General features: G+C 38.0%; 1 protein-coding gene across 3 annotated transcripts in view; it reads left to right on the top strand.

The window, feature by feature from the left end:
* Window positions 1–18,649, top strand: part of LOC125234011 (tyrosine-protein phosphatase non-receptor type 9-like) — a 169,932-nt gene that overhangs the window by 5,092 nt on the left and 146,191 nt on the right. Inside the window, exons 1-4 of one of the 3 annotated variants that reach the window (XM_048140190.1) lie at window positions 4,896–5,073; window positions 5,376–5,597; window positions 6,252–6,341; window positions 9,146–9,286. In XM_048140190.1, coding sequence (XP_047996147.1) covers window positions 5,011–5,073; window positions 5,376–5,597; window positions 6,252–6,341; window positions 9,146–9,286 — 516 coding nt within the window. In that variant the 5' untranslated portion in view covers window positions 4,896–5,010. Of the gene's footprint in view, window positions 1–4,895; window positions 5,074–5,375; window positions 5,598–5,974; window positions 5,995–6,251; window positions 6,342–9,145; window positions 9,287–18,649 lie in introns of those variants that run through there. The other 2 variants (XM_048140191.1, XM_048140192.1) reach the window with 2 other exon arrangements.

Raw genomic sequence — 18,649 nt, forward strand, 5'->3', positions numbered from 1 at the left:
AAGCCGTGACAAAGCCGGCCGGCGGATGCGCGGTCGACGACCCACAATCGATAGCATTCTATTTCGGAAGTTCACTGCACATTGTTACCTGGAGGCTTTGCACTCTCATCTAAATTTAACCAAAGCAGAGACCTGTGCATCGCAAAAGTTAATAGAACGATCTATAAAAAGACTATATTGACGACTGAAAGGTTTACTTCATTCCATGTTTAGGGTTCCGTACCAAAAAGGTACAACAGGAACCCTTATGGTGCGACTCTGTCCGTCTGTCTGTCCGTCTGTCACATTGTTAAATATCTCGAGAACTACTTATGCTATCGATATGAAATTAGGAATAGTTATAAACATTGGGAACCTCTACAAGTTGAAAGTATTTTTTTTTAAATTAATTAATATAAATGATAGAAAATGGCCAAAATGAAAGGGGGGCAAACTGATAATTTGAAGTAACTAGGTCAAGAGCTCAAATTGTACATATCAAAACAATTTTTTATAATTTTTTGGTTGTGGAAAAAAAAAGTGTTTTGAAGGAAAATGTAAAAAAAATACCCCCCCCTCCCTTATCTCCGAAGTTTACCAACATAAATTTATGAAATTTTCACCAAACATGGCTATTATAATGAATATTACAGGAAAAATAAAATCGTACACGTATCTTGAAAACTTTTTTATTTATTTATAAAAAACCTTTCAGATTTACATTTTCAATTTCAACACCCTAGTGGGTGTTTATTGTACCTGTATTTTTTAACAAAATAACAATGAAATTACCTGCTTTCAAAATAGAGGCAAAATGGTTAAAATCGGTTCACGCAATAAACAATTATTCCATAAAAGTCATCTTCCATACTAGCTCGCGCGCTATAGTTTACTCAATTTGCCGATAGAGGTAGGCCATACATTAGATAGTTAACTATCTAATGTATGGAATCCAGTGATTTGTTTGTGTAAAAAACCGGTGAAGTCAGAATTGAACAAACGTAGTGACACTGTGAGTGTAGTGTGTTTGGACAGACCATCGAGTGTGAATGCGACCAGTGGTAACGCTGAAAGTGAACGCAGCCGACGCGCGCGAAGGAGGGTAGATCGCGCGCTGTCTATGCAACTTTAACATCCACCCGCCTTCGTCAGTTTTCCGTGATCATGATGCATGCAACTGCGTCGAAATATCGGGAGCTCGACAAAAATCAAAAAGGTAATCACGGTCTATATCCCGGTCAATATATGTCTAACATTTTGATGATTCAACTCATTCAACTATTGAAAGTTTATACGGAACCCTCGGTGAGCGAGTCCGACTCGCACTTGTGGCATCGTAGCTCCCGAACGGATGAACCGATTTAGATTAAATTTTTTTGTTTAAAAGTTGAATTAGTCGGGATTGTTCTTATAGCAAAGCTTCAAGAAAATCGGTCCAATATGTCGCGGTCGGGGTTTTTTCAATTTTTTTTTCTTTACGGAAGTTAGATGTTTTTATTAATATTAGGTAAACATTTGTTTTCCTCATCTTCTCTTTTCGTTTTTGTGATTTGCCTTTACACTTCCCATGTTTTTAGAATGAATGAATACCTACTACCTAATGAATTACATTAGGTATATGTACAATATTTGACGGTTTGTAATAAATGCGCATTAAAAATAACAAAGCGACATTTTCCTCCACGAGTTAGGTAACATATTCGTATCTATCGGTCAATTTATTCACTAGGGAAATATTACCATTACCTGCATAATAACATTAATACTTATCAGTGGCGGGGCGTGAAAATGTTCGTTGGGAAAGCCGGAGGGGTTTTTGGAATCTGTTTTGTATGGACTTCTACAGATACTAGAGAATTTTAGGGAACCCGTTGGGAATCGAGTTGTATCGACGCTCCGCCACTGATACTTATGCAATTATTTTAAAAAATGACTTTTCTACCATGAAAGACTTAAGCTCAATGGCTGATATTAAATATGACTACGCTTAGTTAGTAGCAATAATATAAACATAAACAAGCATAAAGGAATTCTAAAAGGTATAAAGAAGGGCCTGGCTGGCTGGTCTGACTCACAAGTAACAGGAAATCGGTACCCTGTCTGAGAACCGGCAAAGTATACTTTTCTCGAGGCGTATTGCTTGGAAGAACGGACCAGTTATTCTCGTGTCGATGATGCATCCTGCGGAGGCTGCCAACCATTGTAAGAAAGACCTGCGAATGTTAACATTTAGATATCAAAGAACTGAAAGCCGTGGTTATAATGGTCGCATAGAGCGAGTGTTCAATAGCGATGGGAATTATAGTTTCGTGCGATCAACATCCTGGTCTCGGTGTTAGTAAATACGGGATTCCCGAATTAAGACTTGGTGAACGTAAATTCATAATACATAGCAGCCATAGCAGGCAAACAGTGGGTGATAAAGCCCAAACAACTAAGTCCTCATCAAGACGCCTATGCTTATCAGTTGATTGTCTGGAACGAGTCGAAATAGGTTCCTAATTTTGAATAGATAAAGACATTTTACGGAATTCCGAATAATCCGTGATTTTTTTTTAGTAAAATTGAGTTTGATGTCACTTTTCGGGTGTCGTCACTGAGTTACCAGTTGTTTGAATGTAGTAAGTGTAGTAAAAGTTGAATTAATTCAGTGATAATTCATCTAGTTACTGTACTTAATACGCCCGCATTTCATTAACCCAATCATTCTGGTAAGCTAAGCATTCCACGTGCCTGCTTTCCCAAGCGTGTTGAATTCATTGTGGCAAGGGGTGGGTGCCTCCCGGTAAAATACGTAAATGTTAGGTATTTCTAGGAAAGAGGAAATTATAATTTATGATATAGGTACCTAAGAGACATAGGTACTAGACTATTGTTCACATTGGATATGGTTAAAACATTATTGCGAAACTTGTCGAAAATAACTTGTATGGTATGCTTTGCTGTAGAAGGTAGACTGATTATAGACTTGAATATATTTCTAAATATTATGTTACGCTAGCTTTAGTCCCAAAAATGCAAAAAAAATCACTGTGCCACTTTATTAGGTAACCTCCTGAGATAATCACTTAGTAGATATTTGGCCCAAGCCTAGTTCCCTGTGTCCTATATAGTCCTTTGCATATTTTAATACTATCATTGACGTCAAGAAATGCTTATTATTATACGCAGGTATAGGTAGAAATTTATTGCTAGGCGTATAATGCTTTTAATCATGTATATTATTCGGCAACTTCGCATTACGGTAAACGTTTCGCCCACGCCCGTTCATCATTATTTGTTACTTGAAAGAAGACTGTAATATGTGACTATGATAGCATAGACACGTATGATATAATGATATTGTGCTATAGTATCGCAGTAAGAGCGTGGGCTCATTCAAATCTAACTTAGACTGGTTCGTTGCCATCGCGTTCTAGCGAGGAACTATCTTTCTTAAAGATAACTTAATTTGGTCATATGGGTCGTTTCAAGATCATCATATTTGTCATTTTCGTATTCCGAGGTTCTAGAGCACCAACTCTCGCAAGTTATCGTCAAACGGATAATCTGAGGTAGATGCTAAAATTATATAAATGTTCAAAATGTAGGTGCAGCTCCAGTGCTTTTGTTGCTTTTGTTTAACGGATTTTACAAATCATTTTCCCCTGTGCGAATGCGAACATTATAAGAAGATTATTCAATTGCTCAGACCTTATAAGGGGGGGCACTGCATTGCTATATTGAAATGACATTATAAGTATTATAATACTTGCGCTGCTATGTTTGGAGGCATTGACGTCGCGTAAGTCCGATTGATTCGCGCAGCCCACAGTTGCACTTCGGAGACGTTTTCGCTTGATCGTGCTCGTCAATCATTCTTAAACTCTTTCGGCGTTTGTATTTCGTCTAAAATAATTTCTTTGCTTAATGATTCAAAGTGGGTTAGCCATGCAATATCACGTCTTTGCGTTGGTTGATGCGTCAAACGACTCTTCAACGTCATGTGCTTCAATTGTTTAAGTTGAGGGGTCATGTTTCCTTAAATAGACCCTATTGACAGGGACGCTTCACAGTAATGCTTTACTGCGAGTTTATTGCGCGTGTTAACTCTTGAGCAGTGTAACTTTTTGTTTAAAATAGTTTAGAACTTGTTTAAATAAGTGGTCAGTTGTGTTCAGTTTCTTTAGTATTTACTGCACTGCATGAAGGTGTTATCAAAATACATAAAATGTGTCAAATTCTTATGTACATTATATAAAAAGTTCCTAATAACTGCTGTAATAGTCATATATAGAAAATGATATTTAATTTATGTGCAACGATTTCAGTAAAATTAATTAAAAAAAAATATTACACGATTAGTAGTAGTAGATGCTTGACTGGGGGACATCGTAAATTTCGTAGCATTTTCATTGGATTGCAGGCCTGAGCTACCAAATGTCTAGGTATCTCTCTCTTGACAATAGAGTCGTGTTCCGATATTTACGTTTTTGCAGCCCGATATATTGTATCGAATCGTTGATGGCGACTGTACACTTTTACTCGTCTTTGGTACAAACAAACCATAGGATATGTTCAATTTAGGGACGATATAATCGCAATTAATTTTAATCCCGCGATGCTTTCAACTGAAGATACCGATTTATTAAAAGCAACTAGAACCAACATTGCATGGAAAATGCTTCAAAACTTACGCCGTTTGACATATGACATGTAGAAGTGAGCGGCATCGGCAGTGCGCTGCGTGTGCGCTCATACTAATGCGGCCGGCGCGGCGAGCGCAGGAAACACATCCCGGAAGAATTAGCGCCCCGCCTACTGCAACTTGTTTGCATTCAATTTTATTTGAACTGCCAGTGTCCCGCCGGCCTTATCTATACCAAACCAAGTTATCTTTCACCGACATTAATACCCGTTTAGGATTCAGTCGCGCGAACGCGCTTTAAGGCTCGACTGCCAATGAAAGTGTGGCGAAATAGTGAAATCTGTTCGTATTTAGTAATAAACTATGGTTGACGATTAAACAAAGTGAGGATCTGTTTAGTCATCATGCGGCCGGCGCTGATCAAAATGGAGACGACGTTTATATTATTCAGACTACGACTGTCGAGGGTATTTTTACTTTTTATTTAATGTTTTGGTTTTGAATTATTATTTATCATTAGCATATTTTTATTTTTGCAAATTATACGTGTTCTCGTATCCTAAAGATATTATTTAATTTAACCATCTCACTCCAAACAACATACACATAGCTAATGTTAATGTCCAGCCCCTTTTAATACTGATGGGGCAGGGGCACTAATGCTTGGGAGGTATCCAAAAGCCTTGGCCAAGTCTTTCCCCTCAGACAGGTTGTTGTCTACTTTCAAGTTCTTTATACACGTTCTCAATGCTGTTTTCTTAATTTCCAGGCGACGAAAGCATTCCTTGATGCCCTGAGCGAGTCCGGCGCGGCGTGCGTGTCGCGCGCGGAGGCCATCAAGTTCCTGCTCGCGCGCAAGTTCGATGTCGCGCGAGCTCATGAGCTGTGGAGGCAGTACAACGCCACCAGGCGGCGAGAGGGGCTCAACAAGTTCGAGCCGTTCGGAGATCCGCTCAAGACCGAGTTGGAGACGGGGAAGTTTACTATACTGGTGAGCATCTCAGACTATTACCTGCTAATCCCCAGGCATCATGATCAAGTTAGCACTGAAGTTCGATGTCGCGCGAGCACATGAGCTGCGGCGGCAGTCAGTACAACACCACCAGGCGGCGAGAGGGGCTCAACAAGTTCGAGCCGTTCGGAGACCCGCTCAAGAGCGGCTGCAGACGGGGAAGTTCACTATACTGGTGAGCACCTCAGACTATTACCTCCTGATCCCCAGGCATCATGATCCAGTTAGCACGTAAGTTCGATGTCGCGTGAGCTCGTGAGCTGTAGTCGCTGTAGAGGCAGTACAATGCTACACGGCGGCGAGAGGGGCTCAACAAGTTGGAGCTGTTCGAAGATCCTCTCAAGAGAGTCTGGAGACGGGGAAGTTTACTATACTGGTGAGCATCCTAGACTACCAATTTGAGTCTACTCAGTTTTGAGTCGTTTAAAGGCCCTATCTAACTATCTGTGTGCTGCTAAACGCCACAGACTTTTTGTTCGTAATTTACTACCCTAACCCTGGCTCTTTAGGAACAAAATATTTACAAATTTCGATTTAATTCGGCTTTCTACATGGCTATTCTCACGCTACTTATTTTCGACATCATCAAATCTCTGTACATTTTAATAATCTGTTATTTTGTTATATCTGCAGCCAACCCGCGATGCAACGGGCGCGGCCATCGCGGTGTTCACGGCCAACAAGCACTTCCCCGCGCAGACCACGCACCAGATTACTTTACAGGTACATCCCATATTGAAAATATACTAGTAAGTAGGCGCGTCTGTACAGAGCAAGCAGCGTCGCGAGGCAATATCTTCGGCGAATGTAGATGTGCGTCATCCGTGGCAGGGCGCACATTTTCCTTGGCTGAGCGTTCTGCCTCGGCCGAGGCGCGTCCACTTTGGCCTTTTGCATCGCGACAAATTTGCGTCGCGACGCTGCTCGTTTCTGTGTGGACCCGGCTAATAATGAAGGCTACCGTTGAGGGCAACTATCCTAAGCAGCAAAGATTGGCAATAATGTAGTTAGGCAACTCCAATACAGTATAGTAAAATACTCAATTACAAAACAGTGAAGTACATCACCGATTCACAATAGCGCATGTCCTTAAAATCTAGCTGAAATCTTTCCATTTTCGACTGGTATCTCAACATTGTTGTTGTTGTTGTTGTTAATGTCCTAAGGCACCCCATAGGTGCACAGGGCCTCCACAAGATCCTTCCACGCTTTTCTATCTTGAACCACCGCCTTGGTCTCGTTCCAGCTCAGTCCATATTCCTTCAGCTCAACATTAAAACCTGAAATCTAGAATTTGACATTTATGTTTGTAGGGTAAAGCTTTTCCTTTTTCCTTTTAGAAAAACGTATGTAGTGAAATCTTAATACCATTTGATATAACCACACAATACTGCAGTGCAGTCAGAATTGCATCTGCCGTGTTTTATAGAAAAGGATAATTTCTTAAAATCACAACACCTGAAAACCGAGGAAAAAGTGGATGGATTGTGTGAGAGATGATATGAAGCGAAAGCAAGTGAATGATGATAGGGAGGTATGGAAGCGGAAGACATGCTGCGCCGACCCCAAATGAATGGGATAAGGGCAGGCGAATGATGATGATGACCTCTACTTTAATGATAATTACGCCGTGGCTTGCGTGGGCGACGGTCGCGCGATAGTCGCGCGACGGCGATGCGAAGCATACGAAATCAAACCTTATCGATATGGAAGTATGAGACGCGACGGCGACGGTCGCGCGACGGTCGCGCGACCGTCGCCCACGCAAGACACGGCGTTATCGTCACTGTACTCAGGGACAGGAATTTATAAGGGTATTCGTTTTAGACCGTTTTTACATTATCCGATCCGAAATCGGAGGAAGCATTTCAAAGGCAAAAATCAAAGATGGCGTCTTTAATGTATAGGATATCGGTCCTACATCCGATATCAGATCGGATAATGTGAAAGGCACTTAGAACAGCTAATAATAATAAATCAATGCAGTAAACTCCCTGAAATGAATACGAGTACAACACGAGACGGGTCATCGCTTTCCGTGCCCGGACTTGACAAGCTTCGTGTTTTATTATCCCATTAGCCACATGCACGAGTGCAGTGCATACTATTCATACAAAGCTCAAGCTCATGGCATGCAACCGGGCATCAGTAGGTAGGTATATATATGACAACTGATATATAGACCGCGTTCTCTTATAAATGAAGCAATAAATCGTCAGGTGATAAGCAAAACTCATTGATTACCAGTGCCACATTATTACAGGAATCCGTATTAGTGCAGGTTTAAAATAGATTGTTGTTTAAATATTGATATGTTTTCATTGTCGCCGGAAAAAATACTTAACATAAATAATACATGAATACTCTCTCGCAAAACCATTAGCAGTCAGGTTTGTTTTGTGAGTACATACATACTAGACGATGATATTTTCAACTCGTTTTTGAATCGCTTCGGCAAGCAGTTGCGATTCGCACAATGTACTATTTAATATTTCTAACCCTTATTAGCTAAGCTAAGAGTCATACTGAAACTTGAGCAGTTTCATTAAGTCTGCCTACCCCTTTTGGGAATACAGGCGTGAGTATATGTATGTATGTGTACATCTTGAAAGAAAAAAGAGTAGAAATAAAAAATGACACCATTGTAGTGTCGTCCCGTTCAAATCAATTCGTGTCAGAAACCGGGACGACATGATCCTAAGAATGACTGAAAGAAATCGGATGCCGGAAATCGGATCAAGTGCGTAAATTACCATAAAGATAGTTCTGCGGCTATGACGGATTCACGGATTCGGATCGGATTCTGATCGGACGTAGTGCGAACCCGATTTTAATGTCCTACTAGTTGCCAATTATATTTCTAATGTTGGCGTTACCCTTGCTTGCCATATAGCCATATTAGTAAAATAAATAAAAAATAAAATGCATTTATTTCAGACAAACAAGGTCCATATTTCGTTAGTATACCTTAACCTAAAACATAAACCTATGGTTAACTTCAAAATAATCTTAAATAACTAACTTAGGTACTAGAGATAAGTGGAGAGAGGACCAGTGTTTTATGAGGCCACTGTCCCATCTCTCAGCAACTACGTTCAGGAGGCTGTGGCGACTGTCGCGCACCCTGCGCAGCGTCGCGGCGCGGCGCTTACGCAGTGTCGCATGGAACCCGTCCACATGCGCGTTCACGAACATGACGGACGGGTTCATGTAAATGAAATGAAATTAGTATTATTACATAACATAACATATAGTCACGCCTGTATCCCATAAAGGGGTAGGCAGAGCACATGAACTCCTAAGTTTCAGTGCTACTCTTGACAAAAAAGGGGTTGAAAGAAATCCAAATTATGATATTGCAGTGACAGGTTGCCAGCCTCTCGCCTACGCTACAATTTAACCCATATCCCACAGTCGACTTCTACGACACCCACGGGAAGAAAGGGGGTGGTGAAATTCTTAGCCCGTCACCACACTGGAGTATCATTACTTGATCATATAACATGTTATTTGTTATTTATTGTCAGGGCGTGGTGTACCAGCTGGACGTGGCGCTGCAGAGCGCGGAGACGCAGCGCGCGGGGCTCGTGTTCATCTACGACATGACGGACTCCAAGTACACCAACTTCGACTACGACCTGTCGCAGAAGATACTCACCATGCTCAAGGTCAGTCCCATTTACTACAAGGCTTAAGGTAAAATATACCTATTTTTATGAGAGGAAATGCATTATGCATATCGCACAGGCCCGTCTGACGTCGGTGCCTTCCGTCAAAGTATTCTTCGACAACCTTGCCAGCAGTCGTCCAGACTCGGACCCGACTCTAGGGAAAATGTACTTACCTATCGCTACCGCAACGCGTGCGGATACAGCTTCGCGCATGATAAGCGGTTAGAACCCAGGGTTCGATTTTGTGTAATTCCATTTTTAACCCCTTGACGCAAAAAACGACGGGGTGTTATAAGTTTGACGTGTCTGTCTGTCTGTCTGTCTGTCTGTGTGTGTGTCTGTCTGTGGCATCGTAGCTCCCGAACGGATGAACCGATTTAGATTTAGTTTTTTTTTGTCTGAAAGCTGAGTTAGTCGGGAGTGTTCTTAGCCATGTTTTATGAAAATCGGTCAACTATGTCGTGGTCGGGGGTTTTTTCAATATTTAAATTTTGTGGTTAGGTTATTATATTTCTTTTTATGACGAACTGCGTCGACGATGACGAGTTACAGAAGGTCAGCCGGCGTATCATGCTGCCAATTTTATCACTTATCCACGTGGATAAAGCATCCGTCACGCTTTAGCAAGTATGTCAGTGTGAGAGTGACAGATGTCTTATTCACGTGGATAAGTGATAAAATTGGCAGCATGATACGCCGGCAGGTGCCGGTAGCTTTCGTAAAAACAAAAGCCTACGCTAATTAATAAGATCAGTAGGCAAGGTGTGGCAAAAGCCGGCGTACGGTCAGCCAAAAAAGTGGTTTACCTCTTTTCGACTCTATTTGAAACACAAAAAGTCGAAAAGTGGTAAACCACTTTTTGGCTGACTGTACCGCGAGAAAGACGAAGAAAACAAACTAAAATAAAAATTGACTTATAGATTTGCTCAGTTACTCGTACCTTATAGTTGATTAAATTAAGATATTCTGTTTTGAGACGTTGGTAGTAAGTTAACTAAATTGTATCATTACAGTTAGGACCCCCGCCTGTTCCATGAAGACCGCTTCTTGCTCGCACCTGTCGTCCTGTCCTGTCCTTGAAATGTTTTTTTCCGCAAGATCCCATACATTGTGAACCTGTTCATTCCTTTACCATCCCTTGAAATGCAAGCTGGACTGTCAATATAAAAAGGTTATTTAATTTAAAACTGTAGTTTTATACGTAGTTTAATTTGGGTAAACGGTACGCAGTTCAACCGCAGTCACATGCACGCATTTTTGCAAGAAAGTTGCACTGCTACCGCAAAATAAAAATTGAAGGTCTATGAACTTTAATTAATCCATACACGCCCTGTACAGGTTAATTAACTTATACATCGACGCTTTTCACGTCTTGAGTTAGCGATTGAAATTCAAATATCATAGACAGATTGGTGTCGCTTTACTAGTTGCTGTACTGTACCCGTATGTGAAGGCACACTTATATTAAATCAGTGGCGCGTAATATACCGTAAAATAAACATTTCCAATGTCGCCCTTATCATTACACCACATATTGACACAAAATTTACGCTCGTTTACACGCACCTTTCAAGTTACTTCCTACCCCCTTATTCATAAACGTACCCTAAAGTTATCAAGCGGATAAAGTTCGTTTGTCCCTTTCAGACGTATTGGTGTGATAGAAAAGGACAAAGGAACTTTACCGGCTTGATAACTTTAGAGTACGTTTATGAATAAAGGGGTAAGTATATAATAACTATTTACCAGTCGAAAGTTCCTGCAATAACCTGCGGAATGTGCCAATTTCGCACACCCCGCATGTCGCCGAACATTAGTTAACTATAGTGCCAATAAAGCGTGTTTGGAGTAACAAGTGGCTCGTAAATACCCTGGATGGCCTATACAGACATATTAGGCGCACGATTTATCTCTCTTTGCGACGAGTCTTGAACAGGAGAATATTGTGCTGTTCAAGATACTGGAATTTTTGCTACAAGGATATGGTGATACTCATGATCTAAAATCGCAAAGCAGTTTATAAAAAAAGTTTTTTTGTTTCTTCGTAATAACGCCATCTGCCGCGAATCCGTAGAAACTCAACGGGAGGTGGCTGGCTCCTTTTAAACCAGAAGTAGGTTCCCGCTAGGTGGCAGCAGGATCGCGAATCTCGTGTAGGATGACATGTAATTTGGTTAACCCCTAATTGCATGGAGATTGCATTATCGGCATTTTTGTGAAAACATTTTTTCTCGTTTGGAAATGTGTCGGTGATTGATTGACTTAACGAGACAGAACGGGTTTGCGAGTCTTCCGTGTCTGTATAGGCAATTAGCTATCTCCGATGTAACCTTTTACCGTTTCAGTTGAAAGTTCGGTATTTATTTTGTTTCGGCCCAAATCAAAACATTGAAAAATCGTTGAATAAAGTGTATGAATGCCATTTTTGAACAATGAAACAGTTGTAAGAGCAAAAGTTATTACTACACATCGGTAACTCGTGGCATTTTGGTGGCACTTGACAGTTGTTAACAGGGGGGTTACCATGACGTGCTAAAGCCGTTTAGTTTAGGTTGAGAGAGAGGGACGGAGCTATGTAACTGCTATAGCGGTGTCCCTTTCTCTCAACCTAAACTGAACGTCTTTAGTACGTCATGGTAACCCCCCTGACTAGTGATGTGACAAATGTTATTCCTGTACCTACGAGTCGGGAAAAAGAAACCGATTAAAAGGAATGTTTTAATCATTTACACCCTTATATTCATAAACGCACTAAAGTTATCAAGCCGATAAAGTTCGCTTGTCCCTTTCTATCACATTAAAACTTCGGAAAGGGACAAACGAACTTTGTCGGCTTGATAACTTTAGAGAACGTTTATGAATAAAGGGCTTAGTATATTATGACATTCGTGATAAACAATTGACATTTGTTCTAAATGTTCACAAGACAGCCTATGTCTTCTACTTGAGAAAATCCATTTTGTGTGTAAGAAAACGATCTTTCAACCTCCACTGACGTAATGGTAAAAAAGCTCTGAATAGAAGTTCTGAATGCTCTCTTAATGTAGTAGGGCTTGCAATTATCCACCCAATTTTGTACCCGAATAATTTGATTATCCGGATAAAACGGATATTTCGAATATTTTTAATTTATTTAATAAAGTAGGGAATAATTATTTATTATTTTATCTTTTCTGAAAAAACACTTAGAAAACTTGTCACAACACTATTCTGTCAAGTGCCACGAGTTACCGATGTGTAGTTATTACAAACCGTCTAAGTAAGAACGAGAAATAACCCTAACTAATAGTTCTTAGTTGTTGTGTCCTATACGAAATTACACAGAAAACGTGAGATGTTAAATCACCAGGTGACATAAGTAGCCGTTAGGTTTTCAATACTTATAAAAAAAAGTAATATTAATATTAGGTCGGCCATATCCAAAAATTGGCGTCAATGCGACATTTACGAGGAAAATGACGAATGGCGGTGAAATGGTTAACCTCGGCCAATATCACGAGACTCGTTGTAAATCTTGCTTAGAGATAAAGTGAGAAAAATGACCTGCAGCATATCATTCCAGCTTTTGTGAGATCGAAATTGTATCCAGTGATGCTGTTCGTATTTGAATAGGTATACAAACTATTCTAGTCTCTAAATCTCTACAAGGTTTTTAAGAATTATGGTAAACCCTTACATTGCATTTAACATCGAAATTGTAGTGATAGTAATGATACCGTTATATTTATAGTAACCCTGCCTGCTAAGCCGATTGTCTCAGAACAGAATCCAGGTTCGAATCTCGGTAGGTACCCACAACTCAAGCCTTCTTGAGTTTACCGTGGGATTCAGTCAATATGTGTAAGAATGTCTTATAACAGTTGTTTATTTATACGTGTCTCACAAGCAGTTTCTCTGTTCGTTGTGGCACTTTAATAGTTAACAAGGTTAACCGGTCAGTACAAAAATTGGGTCGGAAGAATCTCCGAGGGTGAACTGGGGGATAGTTTTCGCAGTGCAGTTGACGCTAAGAAAAACCGCTTTAAAGTTGGCGCGTTCCTAACCCGGTCAGGGCCTGGCCTCGATGGGAAATCTTATTGAAGTCTAATAAAATTTCATTCGTTTTCCGCTGAAGGTTCTAGAAATGTTTCTCGTAGTTACGAGTGTTACGACGCAAATTCTTAGCATTTAGTCCTTTAAAGTCGAGGAATTTCAATATTAATGTCTATATTTAAATAAAATTCAAATCCTGGTTGGTACGTATCATGTACATTTTAGTAGGTACAGTACTGGACAAAATTCTTCATACACCGACATATAAAATAAACTTTCTATCCTAATTTCTTTACCCTTAAACTTAACATTACAGTTGTATTGGAAACTTTTAACTAATTTCATGGCGTACGACATACAGACAATAACATATCAATGATCGTACAATTATTTTTTTACATGAGTATAAATATAAATATCAGTACTTTTGGCTCTGGACGAATTTGATCATACAGTAATTAAAATACGAATGAAATGCAATGTAGTAGTGTGTATGGCTGTCATCTGCTTTAGATATCGCTGATTGTCTCGGAGGAACATTTTATGTTAGAAACTGAAAGTATTTATCTAACCCAAGCTTTTTCCTGTGTGTCTACTGAAGTAGGCAAAGTGGGTATAATTCAGAATGACATTTGATATTTTCTTTATTTTTCCAAAAACTTCCTTAAATTTTGGCTTGGATTGATTACATGAGACTATGTTAGTCATTCAAGCTATTCATTACTATTAATCATAACAAACGCATGAGATATACATACTGGTATTATCTTTCAGCCATCGCCCGTCTGAATATATATGAAAAGATGACTGAAAGAAAATACTAGTATGTCTATTTCATGCGTTCGTTGTGATTCATAGGATTAAGTAGCTTCAATGGCTGACATAGTTTCATGTTATCAATCCTAGCCAAAATTTAAGGAAGTTTTTGGAAAAACAAAGAAAATATCAAATGTTATTCTGAATTATACCCACTTTGCCTACTTTAGTAGGCACACAGGAAAAAGCTTGGGTTAGATAAATACCTTCAGTTTGTACCTGAAAATGTTCCTCCGAGACAAGCAGCCATATCTAAAGCAGATGAAAGCCATACACACTAATACATTGCATTTCATTCGTATTTTAATTACTGTATGATCAAATTTGTCCAGAGCCAAAAGTACTAATATTTATATTTATACCCATGTAAAACAATAATTGTACAATCATTGATATATTGTTGTCTGTATGTTGTACGCCATGAAATTAGCCAAGAGTTTTCAACACAACTGTGATGTTAAGTTTAAGGGTAGAGAAATTATGATAGAAAGTTTATTTTTTTATGTCGGTGTATGAAGAATTTTGTCCAGTACTGTATGTAATTTGGGAATATTTTATTGAAAACGAATTGTAATTATAATTTTTAGAAAATGTATTTAAAGAATATTTGGAAGCTTAAAACTATCTGCAATTGAACATGTAAGTTGAGTGTTAACAATCGATTTATTTATTTGAGAAATTTAATGAGAATTATTGTACGTACGATATACAACATATTGATCCCATCAAAAAACTTGAAGAAAAACCAAGAAAATGGACTGCCTTGGCAATCGCATGAAAATACAATGTCTCTTACAAGTTATCATATTACTTACACCGATGACAAAATTGTTTCATGCGATTGCCAAGTCAGTCCATTTTTTTTAAAACATGAAATATTTTTCATATTGATATGGTCGCTATAAGTAATATGTTATTAGGTTAGCTATAGGTAAACTACGTAATAACTTATGGCAGAAGGTCCTTTAAGTAGGGACTGAATAAATTAACCGACTTGGTATTACAGGGATCTCAACTCTTTTGACGCCAGAAGAACTGAGTTGCAAAGACTTGGTGTTTTTACAAGTTTTGTTTTTGATGGGATCTCATTTCTTTTTGTAGACTCTCTGTAGATAGTCCAACTTTTTTCCTTCTTTCCTATTTATAAGCTTAATATACATTATACATTTGAACCTCCTCATACACGCCCTAATAGGTATATGGCTCTGGGGCTGATAGGGGATATCGTGTTCATGTACCTAACGACATAACGGAGTCAGAAACCCGACTTTAAATAAGAACGTGAGCGTAGCAAACGCGAAATTTTGACTAAGTATGTAAGTGAAAAATGCATTATGTTCACCATTTGCACTTATTTCTTTATGTCCAACAAATAAAAGACATTTGGCGGAACCAGTAAACGCGAGCGAAGCGAGCGCGAATTTTTTTCCTATTATTGACTCAATTTATCAAGACTCAACCCGCAAGTGGAGAGGAAGGGGGAGATTATATAAAAGCCCTTGGCTTTCATAGGCCAAATATACTTATAGGTCCAGTCAGCATGCCCATTTCGGTGTTTTTTTTTTCAGTAGGTCACTTCGGTTCCCTAGTGTGCTCATCATCACGCTTACGCTCCTTTGTCTCTCTGAGACGTTTTGCGCCTTTGACGGCTTTAGCTTTATGGAGAACTCCACTTCGGACTGTATTTTAACTATTTGGATTACGACGTAACTTTATTTGATGTAAGGCAACACCACATAATTGATACAATTTCAATAGAATAGGTATTGTCTTTCAAAGCTTTGTCAATGACTAAAATCCTCCTTTCATGGCACCTTAGCAGCAGCAAACGCCTTATGAATGTTGTACACTGCGACATTTTTTTACATCGTTCCACAATCACTTCAATATCTGAATTAATTCCTGACACCTCTCGCTATTTTGGAATATGTACGCGTCCACGCAATCTAAGTAATACTTTTATTTGATTTTTTTTCACATGTAGCTGTACGATTTTGGTACTGGGGACGCTATTGCACAACACCCTGCATTTTATGATTAAGCACTGAGACTTGGCACAGGTTGTTCCTTGGGTGGCCCTGAGTAGATAAAGATCGGGAGGCATTGAGAGCCCCCCTTAATTTAGGAGGGAAGAGGGGGGGAAGGCTGGCGCCGCCGCGCTTCCTTTGAAACCATATTTCTCTAAAACTATACAAAATAGGGCATGCGATATATCATTTTCGGATAAATGAAGGACGAGGAATTCATTTTTGGAACAAAAAAAATGTATTTTAGAACAAAAATACAAAATAAAATGGGAAAATCTGAAAACGAGATTTTTTTTAATACATATTATTGCACATTTTATGAAAACTGTAATGGTTTTTTCTAAATAAAAAATATTATTTAATAGCTACATTTATCTAGTTTTAGAAAATGTATAATTTGTTATAGAAATATATTATAGGACGAGTGATAAAAAATAATTTACATCGCCCGATAGGGTGATTTGAATGCTCATTTCAATAAGTTTTGTCAATGATTTCAGGTATAATCACTATTTTTAACACACGAAAGCCGTAATCATTGTAGTTTATGGCTATTTTAGTGATTAATGTACTTAAAATAAAAAAAAAATACAAAATTTTTAAAAAATATTAAAAATGTGATTTTTTTTTAAACATTATCCTATTTTGTTCTTTCTACACAATATATATCTAAAAGCAATAAATATCAATAAAAAGCCACATTTATACAGTTTATAAAAATATATAGTTTGTTCTATAAATATATTACGAAACGCGAGATAAAAAATAATGAAAATGAAAATTTTAATGTACATCTTACGTTGCATTATTCGATGAGGTGAGGTAAAGGTACTACCCGCTATGCAGTGGAGTTCGTCTAGTAATACAGAAATATACTTATTCTAATAACGTTTACACATGTAGGTATATCACGACCCAGTACAGAAAATTGTAAAAGTCCTATAATATAGTTTATTTTGATTGTAAAATAAAATTGCATGTGACTTATATTGCAAAAAAAATGTCTTAATCACGTTCTCCTCTCCTAAAGCAGTTCTTCATGCATAGGCTTGAAGATTTTTTAGTTTACTAGCAGAATTTAGTTACTTCCTTTGGGCCCCCTTAAATCGGTTTTACCCATCCATAAAAGATAAAATAAAAATCGTCATATTCTTCCTTTCAGTATCAATGATAGTTAGTTATTGCGCAATAGTGCCATAAAAAATAAACTGGATTCGTATTAGCATTAAACATTAATGATTTTTGAACTAAGACATTGCTTTTGTACAAAGGAGAACCTCAAAAAATGGTCTGACTAGACGAAAACATGTGTATCGGGGCTAGTACTCAAGGCTCTCAAAAAGTGTAGCTATTTTGAGTTATTCAAATAAAACAACATGAATAGTCTGAATTTAATTATGTATATATCACAACATCCACTGCATAAGCACATCAGCTCCGAACATTTAATTTAAAAAGTCTTTTTTTACGGTTGCACCTTACGCGGCACTGTTTTTTATTACACCTGCATCCGACAATTTCGAGGCATGTTTCTGCAGCAACAGGCAACGTTGCGGGCAAGTAGGCTCCCAAATCCCAATTGTTACATTACTCTCGATTTATATTAATAATCTTTATAAGTACATTATTGTAATACAAATGCACACATTTATTAAATAAATCTAAAGTTATACTAAAATTAAACTTAAAATAAAAATTAAACTAAAAATTAAACTAAATAAATCTAAAATTGTTACAGACTTTCGTCCAGCCACAAGTAGAAAATAATGGCAAATTTTGAATTGGGTTTAGTTGACCCCATACATGGACACCTTGATATACCTATAACCCTTACAAAAATGGTGCAAGGCAGCTTTTGTCGGTGAAATGCTGTTAATTTGGCGGTCTTTTTTGGTTAATAACTATTTTCGGCACTCGTTAACCAAAGTACAGGACGCAGATCTGGAATAATAAATATGTCAAGTAAGAATTATCCATAAATTATGCAAATCATATAGATAACTACTATTTCACAAGATGTATGTATTAGGATCAGATGTATATATCTGACCTATCATATCAATCGATCATTTCATGTAATATAAATAGTTAAATTCAGACTATATAGGAGTATGTTGTTTAATTTGAAGTACTCTAAATAACTACACTTTTTTAAAGCTTTGAGTACCTTTACCTCACCTCATCGAATCATACAAGCTGACCCGTACCGTACATCAAGATCGCCCTGCCACGTCACTTTCATTATTTTTTATCTCGCGTTTCGTAATATATTTAAATAACAAACTATATATTTTTATAAACTGTATAAATGTGGCTTTTTATTGATATTTATTGCTTTTAGATATATATTGTGTAGAAAGAACAAAATAGGATAATGTTAAAAAAAATTATCACATTTTTAATATTTTTTAAAATTTTTGTATTTTTTTTTATTTTAAGTACATTAATCACTAAAATAGCCACAAACTACAATGATTACGGCTTT

Source organism: Leguminivora glycinivorella, chromosome 15 (genome assembly GCF_023078275.1).
Source record: "Leguminivora glycinivorella isolate SPB_JAAS2020 chromosome 15, LegGlyc_1.1, whole genome shotgun sequence".
Taxonomy (NCBI): domain Eukaryota; kingdom Metazoa; phylum Arthropoda; class Insecta; order Lepidoptera; family Tortricidae; genus Leguminivora; species Leguminivora glycinivorella.